The 9,745-nt window shown below is 47.2% G+C and overlaps 1 protein-coding gene across 3 annotated transcripts in view; it reads left to right on the top strand.

The window, feature by feature from the left end:
* Nucleotides 1–64: 64 nt before the first annotated feature.
* Nucleotides 65–9,745, top strand: part of MIS18BP1 (MIS18 binding protein 1) — a 64,900-nt gene continuing 55,219 nt past the window's right edge. For 2 of the 3 annotated variants that reach the window (XM_075926124.1, XM_075926125.2), the window contains exons 1-3: nt 65–179; nt 1,043–1,844; nt 5,680–5,796. In XM_075926124.1, the coding sequence (XP_075782239.1) occupies nt 1,178–1,844; nt 5,680–5,796 (784 nt within the window). In that variant the 5' untranslated portion in view covers nt 65–179; nt 1,043–1,177. Of the gene's footprint in view, nt 180–753; nt 868–1,042; nt 1,845–5,679; nt 5,797–9,745 lie in introns of those variants that run through there. The other variant, XM_014572324.4, reaches the window with a different exon arrangement.

Below are 9,745 nucleotides of genomic sequence, written 5' to 3'. Positions count from 1 at the left end.
TCTCCTCTCCTCAGACACAAACAGCTGCGGGGGAGGCCCCGCCCCCGCTCTCCAGGCTCCACCCGTCGCCGCGAGCGGCGCGCTACGTCACTCCCCTCGCCGCCAATCCGCGCGCCGGGCGGCGGGACTCAAACCGGCTAACGGCCGCGGGGTGCGCGCGCGCGCGGACGAGGCGGCGGGTGAGTGCGGCCGCCCGGCCCTTGCTGCGGGGGAGGAAGGGGGGCGCCGTGCGCGCGAGGCTTTGGCGGGCTCCGGCCGCCCCCACGGCCGCGGGGTGCACCCCGTTCGGGCCCTGCCCGGCAGCCCCGTGGCGTCGGTGACCCCGCGAGCGGGGACCGGGGGGGCCGGGAGCCGCCTCGCCCGGCCCGGGGATGCTACGTGGCTGCGAGTCTGGCTTTGCGCTTGTTTTGTTTTTGTAACGAAGTACCCTTTAAAAAAAGCAGCAGCCCCGTAGCTGCGGAGCCGGGGGGGGGGGTCTGCCATCGCAGCACGTTTGTTTAAACAACCGCATCTAGCGGGCGGGCGCTGAGCTGCTGGCTGTGAAAAGGGCAGAGATAATACAGCGCTGTCAGACCTCACACAACACCCCGCTTTCTCCACACTTCAGTCGTGTTGATGCGCCCCCCCCCACTTCTCTGAGTACCCCAAGGGTGCTGTACCCCTGGCTGGGACACACTGGCGTGGAGAATAGCAACCACAAAATAACACACTGTCCTGGGCAAAACCCACCTCCTCACAGGAGCTTATCTGAGGGGTGGGTTTTGCCCACGGACGCGCATGGTACTGTGTATTTTTGTGAGTCCCTCAAGTGCCACAGGACTACTCGTGGTGAACTAGTGACAGCCCCTGCGGATCCAGCTGATAAACGTAAGTCTGGTGCTGTGTTGGTGTGACCACTTCTGAAAATAATTAACTGGAAACAAGCAGGCAGGCAGCGTGTATGCAGCACAGATCACAGCACGAGGGAAACTAACTTGGGAAATGTGGCACTCCTTATGAAAATACAAAGACAAGCTTCTTTTAACCCTGTTTTTCTTTTTAGATGAAATGCAGGCAAATAAAGTTGGCAGTCCATGGAATTCGTGCTTCTTCCTTTATTTAAAATACTGTACCTAAACATGCACGCTTCAATGGCTTTGCAGTAAGAGCACAAAACATTGGTGTCAACATTGGCAGAATGACTGCAGCACCTGTAAAAAATACACATATTTTAAAGTCTCCTATTTCTTCTGTTAGAAAAGGAGCTATGCCTTTGCAGGCAGTCTTTATGAGCAACATACCTTCAGGTACTATTACTCCTTTGAAAGAGTTGGTGAAATTTCAACATGCTGGTATTACTACCTCTGCAACAAAAGAAACTATGCTCCCTTCAGGTTTGTGTGACTTCAAGGAAAACTCTGCAAGAGGAACAGGAACTTTCAAGAAAAGGGAAGGTATTTTTCAGTCCACATTAATAACAGAGGACACTTATGCTAAAGAATTTCTTGACCTCAGTGAAATAAGGCCAGTGTCTGACACTGTAGCAATGCAAGTTGCGTCTTGCCCTCAGCAACAGATCTTGCCACTAAAAGACAAAAATGTACTGAAACGCAAAGCTTGTGATCCTTTAACTCGTGAATCTCCAGCAAAAATCTTCCAAAGAATGAAAGCTAAGGTATCTCATGAAAAGCAGCATCCAGTGCCCTATAAGGGAAAACTGTTAGAGACAAATGTCAACAGTGATTTGATCCTGACTCCTGCTACAAATCCTGCCCATCAGGGAAGATGGGATAAAAAAGTCAGTGATGAAGACAACCACCAAAGAGATGTCAAGCTACCTGATAAACAGATCCAGCTAAGAAAAGGTTTGTTGCATTATGTTGCCAAGATGCCTGGTTAAATTACGTCCTCCAGTAAAATGTGGGTTTTATTATGCTTAGGTTATAGCTGCATGTGGATTTACTGGAAGTTGTTTTCCAGATCCTGTTAGCCAAGATAAGGAATGTTTGTGCTCCTTCCTTCTACTTCCAGCTATCCTCCCTTAAACATAAAGAAATATAGCCAAATCTATAAGCAATGTTGTAAACTCCTGGTAATTAAATTTTTTCCTCCACCTTCTTCATATAATTTTTCTACACTATATTCTCTACTTTTCTCCTCTGTTTTTACTGTTTTTCAGCCCATGAAATGGCCTATAACCATACTTATTGCATAGCTTCCTCTCTCCAGCTAATCTAACACGTATAGGTCTTGAATGTTTTATGATACTCTTAAGAGCCAGAGGATTAAACCTACTCCCCAAAGACCAAAATCTATTATCCAAAGACCAGTGCAAAAGATGGAGCACATACACCTGCCATTTCTGCTAATAGCTATCAGCGGAAGAGGCATGATCTTAGATACCATCTTTAAAATGTGTTTTTATTTGGACCTTTAGTGATGAGGCCATTCTTTTTTCTTTTCTCTGCTTTTGGCTACATGGTGTTACATAAATTTAAAGTCCTGTGCTCCCTTCCCAAAAGCCCATGTTAACTGTTGGAATTGATGAGCAGTAGTTTCTTCTCTGTTTCCCATCTTAGAATCATTTGGTTGCTGCAAGGAGAATGGTGATATGTGATCTGTAGCACTGTATTACAGTGATTGTGTGTCTGAGTGAAAGGATGGATCAAGCTTCAGGATGCAACTGGTACACACAGTCATGGATTTCTATTCCATCAGGTGTGCTATGCTTTTGTAAGGTTTTAGAACTGGGAGTATGCTGCTGTGGGAGCATACACTGTCCCTGTGCTGTGATACCTTAGAGGGGGCAACATGGTTTGTAATGTATCAATAGCTTATGAGCACTCTAAGATCACTGTTGTCATACAACGTGTTAATAGTTTTGAGCATTTTTAATGTAGGTAGATTCAGTTTTTGTCCACCTATAGCTCAACTTGCTATCCATTATATTGCTCAGGAGTCTGAATAAGCCAGTTCCCTGAGTGATGTAAGTTATACCAACCTAAGTGATGTCTCTGGGAGAGCTTCTCCCACTGACTTTGCTACTGCTGTTCTTAGGCCATGTCTATACTAGACCCAGAAAGTTGGCTTAAGGTGTGCAAGTCCAGCTGCAAAAGTAACGTAGCTGTAGTTGACATACCTTAAACCGAGCTTGGCTCCATCTTCACAGTGAAAGGCTGATGGGAAAAAATTTGACTGAGAGGAGTACAGGCACCAACTGTGGGTGCCCTCAGTGTTTTATTTAGCAGGTATTTACTAGATCTATTAAACTGAACACCAGAAGATCGATCTCGCAGCACGTGGAGACCTGGCGTAAGGAACTAGAGTAATTAAGTTGATGAGAGAGCACTCTTTCGCTTTGCTTAGAGCAGTGGTCTCTAACCCTTTTAAGCACAAGATCACTTTTTGACTTCAAGTGCAATTCAAGATCTACCTCAAACCCAAATACCCTTGCCCTGTCTCCTTTGTGCTCCTGTGAGGCCACTGTCTCTGCTCATTCCATCCTCCCTCGCTCCCTCCCCTGTCCTTCCACACTTTCAACAGTCTGGGGCAGAGGGTTGGGGTGCAGGCTCTGGTCTTGGATTAAGGAATTTGGAGTATGAGAGGGGCTCTGAGCTGAGCCTGGGTCAGGCAGTTGGGGTACCGGAGGGAGTTCTAGGTACAGGCTGTGGGAGGGTGTTTGGATGCAGAGGTGCTAGGGCAGGGATTTGGTGTGCAGGATGGAGTTCATGACTGGGGTAGGGTTTCGGGATGTGGGCACCAGCTGGGCACTGCTTACTTCAGGTGGCTCTTTGGTGGTGGTGCAGTGGGGCTAAGGCAGACTTACCCCTGTCCTGGCTCTGCACCACTCCCAAAAGCAGCCAGAAAACTCCATCCCAAGTCCTGTTGTTCCCCCTCTCTGCTCTGTGGAGATAGGATACAGGGTGGGAGTAGAACACCTTGACATCAGCACCCCCTCTTCTTCCTCCACTTCCTCCACTGTTTTGGTTGTTAGCTGGAATCTGCTCTTCCATTGGGGGTTAGTATTAACACTGCTTGGTATGCTAGAGGTGAAAGCTTGATCTCACTGAACTCAATAGCAACACTACTATTGACTTCAGTTGCAGGAATTCACAATGGTGCTATTCCGAGAGAGATTTTTTAGAAGTTGAATTGCTTGTGTAGAGGAGATTTAAGACAAAAGGGTAAGAACATGAAAGGTAAAAACAAGAAATAAGAGAAACTTATTACCGTATTTTCCGGCGTATAAGGCAACTGGGCGTATAAGATGACCCCCTAATTTTCCAGGTAAAACATAGGTTTTGGCCTATACTCGCCGTATAAGACTACCCCCCTATACAGAACGTCCCTGTGCTGATACTGTATGTACCGCACTGAGCCAATCCCGGCAAGCAGTGTATTCTATTAATGCATACAAAGCCTGCTCGGCTTGGCAAAGGTTGTAATAGCCCGTCTCCCCCTTCCCCTCCCCCCCCAAACCCGTGTGGGGACGGGTCCTTGCGTTGACTTCACGGAGGCCCCACTCCCTAGCTTTGCTCTAGGCTTGCTTGCAAAGGGGGGTTTAGGTTGCGGTCTACGCCCATTTATCTGGGAGAGACCAACCTACCGCCCAACAAGCCGTCCGCTTTTCCGGTTGGGGGAGAGTCCCCATAATCTGGGATGGGGAGGACCCGGCGCCCGTCGGAGGCTACTCACGGCCCCTCTGGGTCTGTAGGAAGTGTCGCTCCAAGGGCCAGCGTCTCAGGCCGCCTCGCCTCTGGGTCCAGTGCACGTCCGGGGGTCTGGAACTCTCTTCCCCTCACGTCACCGTCCTCTGCCACCTCGTGAGCTCTCGGGCCACCTCTGCCGCCTTGGCACCCCGGGTCGCCCTGTCGCGGTGCCTGCCTCTCGTGCCAGCTCCGTGCTCCCCGCTTGCTCCCGCCGCCGCTGCCCGGGGTTTCTGCTGGCCTCCTCCCTCGGCTGGTGTCTGCAGTCGTCCCCGGAGGCCCCCTGGCTGCTTCCCTGCTCCCAGCCGTGCCCGCTGCGATCCTCCTCCGGCCGGCCTGGGACGCCCTGGCCAGCCCCACGCTCTCCGCCGCTTCCGCCCCTGACCAGCTGGTCCGGCCGCCTTTTAAACGCGGTGGGCAGACTCGGGCGCACACGCTGCACCGCCGGGGGAGCGAGCCGGCTCCTGCTCTCCTCCCCCCGCTGCCGGGGTCGTCTGCGGGCGCACCCAGGGACGGGGGCACCCCATCACAGTAGCCGAAGCTACAGTATGTTTATACCCGGCGTATAAGACGATCCCCGATTTTTGGGGGATGTTTTTTAGTATAAAAAGTCGTCTTATACGCCGGAAAATACGGTAGACCTGTCCTATTCCTAGCCATAGATAAGGAGCACTGTCCTTCCTACTTCAAAAGACAGTACTCGTATTGGAAACTAGAGTGAATATTAGTAATGAGCAACATCTGGTCTGTTGAGAAGCAGGGCATGACCTTCATTTTTTCAAACAGTAAGCTTTTTAATGTAAAATGTTCCATTTGAAACAATTGGCTAATATAAACTCTCTTTTTTTTTAAGTTTGAAATGTACATAATTCTTATTTCTTGTTTTTAGTTGGTGAATTTAATATCCTGTGAAATGTATAGTTAGTCTAGTAAGTATAATAAGAATTTCTGTTATGTTCGCTTCCTGAGTTTAAGAGAAACATTTTTCTTTTAGCACCACATTGGACCACGGTACTGCAAAACAAAAATGTGGATTCCCTCAGTGTGGTTTCAGAATCTCCTCAAAAGTTCATTTTACGCATGAAACAGAAAGTGCAGACGCAGCTACAAGGTATGTTTTGTGGCAGTGCTGGGAATGGTTCTTAAAACAGTGGCTGGCTGTTTGTATTTCTATGTTCGTGGAATACACTTATGCTACTATGAATCCGTCAGGATCCAAGCCATTTGTTCATTATATTGAAAGAGCCCCAGAGTGGCAGGAGGGAAGAATGCTGACTGCTTTTCTAGTCTCTGCGGCAGCTGTGAGACTTGAGGTGGTATCCAGGTACCAGTTCATTATACTCAATATTTCGTTTATTAGCAAGAGTGTTATAGTTAGTGAGTATTGTTGCTGTTAGTTACAGTACAGTAAGTATTAGGGATGTTAAAAAGTGGTTAATTAGGTAACTGTGTAACATCTGAACATCTCAGTGTTACCTGGTTATGTGCTGCACACACTGCAGTATAAGGCTCCTAGCTGCTGGTGCCGCTCCCAGGGGAGCCTGCTACACGGTAGGCTCTGCGGTAGAGGTTTTATACTGCAAAGCCTGCAGCATCTGATAGCAGCCAGCTCCCCAGTAGCTCGTGTATGCTGGAAGCTAGCTTTTAAGCCAGCTCCTGGTGCCTACCTGCTCCCGGGGAGCTGTCAGCCACCCCGTGTGGCTGCCAACTCTCCAGGAGCGGGACCAGAAACCTGCATATAACTGCTATGGTAACCAATAAGCTCATATTTTTCAGTTAACTGTTTAAACAGTTATACTTTCACATCTCTAGTATTTCCTCTTCCCTTCCCATCAATGCCTGGTGGAAAATGCTGAAAATGGGGGAGGAGATGTAGGTAAAGAATGCTGGTACTTTGCTTACTATTACTTGCCCTCATCTGCCCCCCATTCCTCTCCCCAAGAATTTGCAGACCCCCCCTATTAAAATAAGTATCCACTGACTGGACATTTGTCTAGTTTTGTTTCAGTTCTTCATTTATCTTGTCTCTTATAAAATAACTGCTTATGACATCTGATTCCAGTGGAGCTTGATACGATCCAATAAAGTTCCACGCAGCATATTGAAATGCCTAACGTAGGGAATGCTAGTGGAAATGGGCTAGGTTTAGAAGTTAAAATAGGAAAAGAATAAGATAAAAATTTCTTAGAAAAGTTATGTCTTCGAGTCACCAGGGCCCAGTGAAGTGCATCCTAGAATACTAAAGAAGCTGATAGTCATTCTTCCGTTGTACTCTGCACTGACTAGGCCTCAGTTGGAGTATTGTGTCCAGTTCTGGGCACCACATTTCAAGAACGATGTGGAGAAATTGGAAAAGGTCCAGAGATGTGCAACAAGAATGATTAAAGGTCTAGAGCAGGGGTGGCCAGCCTCTCACTCCAGAGCCACATGCGGCTCTTCAGAAGTTAATATGCGGCTCCTTGCTTAGGTACCAAATCCAGGGCTAGAGCTACAGGTGCCAACTTTCCACTGGGCTGGAGGGTGCTCACTGTTCAACACCCCAGCTCTACCCTAGGCACTGTCTCCCTCCACGCTTTCCCCCTAGGATCCTGTCACTTCCTACCCTCTCTACTGAGCCTGTCACACCCATGCTTCCCCCTCCAGTGTCTCCTACTGAAAAAGAGCTGATCACAGTAGGCAGGAGGAAAAGGAAAAGGAGGCACTTACCAGTGGGGCTGCCACTGGGTGGGATGTGCTGAGAGGAGTGGTGGGGAGATGATCAGGGCTGGTGACATAGAACTGCTGCTCTTTGACAATGTGCATTGGTAAATTGTGGATCCTTCTCAGGTTTAGGTTAGCCACCACTGGTCTAGGAAACATGACCTATGAAGGAAGACTGAAAGAATTGGGCTTGTTTAGTTTGGAAAGGAGAAGTCTGAGAGGGGACGTGATAGCGGTTTTCAGGTATCTAAAAGGGTGTCACAAGGAGGAGGGAGAAAATTGTTCTCCTTGGCCTTTGATGATAGGACAAGAAGCAATGGGCTTAAATTGCAGGAAGGGAGGTTTAGGTTGGACAGTAGGAAAAACTTCCTAATTGTCAGGGTGGTGAAACACTGGAATAAATTGCTTTGGGCAGCCAGAGGCTGGCCACCCCTGCTTTAGACCTTTAATCATTCTTGTTGCTCATCTCTGGACCTTCTCCAATTTCTCCACATCTTTCTTGAAATGTGGTGCCCTGAACTGGACACAGAAAGGAGTAAGCAGTGAGGTGGTAAAGTTTGCTAATGATACTAACCTGTTTAAGATAGTCAAGACAGAAGCAGACTGCAGAACTTCAAAAAGATCTCACCAAACTGAGTGACTGGGCAACAAAATGGCAAATGAAATTTGATGTGGATTAGTGTAAAGTAATGCACATCGGGAAAAATAACCCCAACTATACGTACAGTATGTGGGGGCTAATCTGGCTACAACAAATCAGGAAAGAGATCTTGGAGTTATCGTGGACAGTTCTCTGAAAACTTCCACACAGTGTGCAGCGACGGTCAAAAAGGCAAAGAGGATGTTAGGAATTATTAAGAAAGGGATAGAAAATAAGAGACAGAATATCTTACTGTTCCTGTATAAAACTATGGTATGTCCACATCTTGAATACTGTGTACAGGTGTGGTCTCCTCACCTCAAAAAAGATATTTTGGCTAAAATTATTAGAGGTTTGGAACGAGTCCCATATGAAGAGAGGCTAAAGCGACTGGGACTTTTCAGTTTAGAAAAGAGGAGACTGAGGGGGGATATGATCGAGGTCTATAAAATCATGAGTGGTGTGGAGAGGGTGAATAAAGAAAAGTTATTTATTAGTTCCCATAATAGAAGAACTAGAGGACACCAAATGAAATTAATGGGTAGCAGATTTAAAACTAATAAAAGAAAGTTCTTCTTCACACGGCGTGTAGTCAACCTGTGGAACTCCTTGCCAGAGGCGGCTGTGAAGGCTAGGACTATAACAGAGTTTAAAGAGAAGCTAGATAATTTCCTGGAGGTTAGGTCCATAAAAGGCTATTAGCCAGGGGATAGAAATGGTGTCCCTGGCCTCTGTTTGTCAGAGGCTGGAGAAGGATGGCAGGAGACAAATCGCTTGATCATTGTCTTCGGTCCACCCTCTCTGGGGCACCTGGTGTTGGCCACTGTCGGCAGACAGGCTACTAGGCTAGATGGACCTTTGGTCTGACCCAGTACGGCCATTCTTATGTTCTTATGAGATATTGAAGAGCAGGTTAGACAGACATCTATTAGGGATGGTCTAGATGGTACTGGGTCCTGCCATGACGGCAGGGGACTGGACCTGATGACCTCTTGAGGTCCATTCTCATTCAAGTATTCCATGATTCTATATTGCCTGCTTGGACAAAGAGTGTATCATATTGTGGTATATCTATACTCACGATTTGGTCAGTATCTTGGTTAGGGATATTAAGGACTAGTCAACTATTCGAAAAGGAAATGCTTTAGGGATAGTCGACTAGTTGCTATCAGATAGAGGCAGCAAAAGCGGCGAGAAAAGGGTGGAATTTCAAAGCGGCTGCCACATAGTTTCAAAGGGGCAGTGCTGCATGGAGTCCGGGGTCAGCTGGGGACTCCCCAGCTGACCCCAGGCTCTGTGTGGTGCTGCCACTTTGAAAAGCCACAGTGGTGTTTCAAAGGAGAAGCACCACCCTATCAACTAATCTAATAGTTGATGCAAAAATGCATCGACTATTTGATTAGTCAATTACACAATACTTAACATCCTTAATCTTGGTAATATTCAGTCTATATTGCATACAGCATATTAGCTTTCTCTTTTTACTTTCATGACTTCTGTTTAATACCTGTTGTTGCAGCTTCATTTTCCTCCATGTCCAACATTTGGGGTAAAATAATTAGGTTTTTATATGCAAATATCCAACATGCAGTAGACAACAGAATTATGGATTATTTTTTATTGTGTGTGAGATCTTTTATTTGGAATGATAAAATTCGTGTAGGTGGAGTACATCTATGGATGCTTCTTTGGATGTTTCTTGCTCTGCCATTCTGTCTAC

The sequence above is a fragment of the Pelodiscus sinensis genome, chromosome 5 (genome assembly GCF_052426305.1).
Source record: "Pelodiscus sinensis isolate ZL-2025 chromosome 5, ASM5242630v1, whole genome shotgun sequence".
Lineage (NCBI taxonomy): Eukaryota > Metazoa > Chordata > Testudines > Trionychidae > Pelodiscus > Pelodiscus sinensis.
The sequence above is the reverse complement of the archived record's forward strand: the minus strand, read 5'-3'. Positions and strand labels throughout refer to the sequence as shown.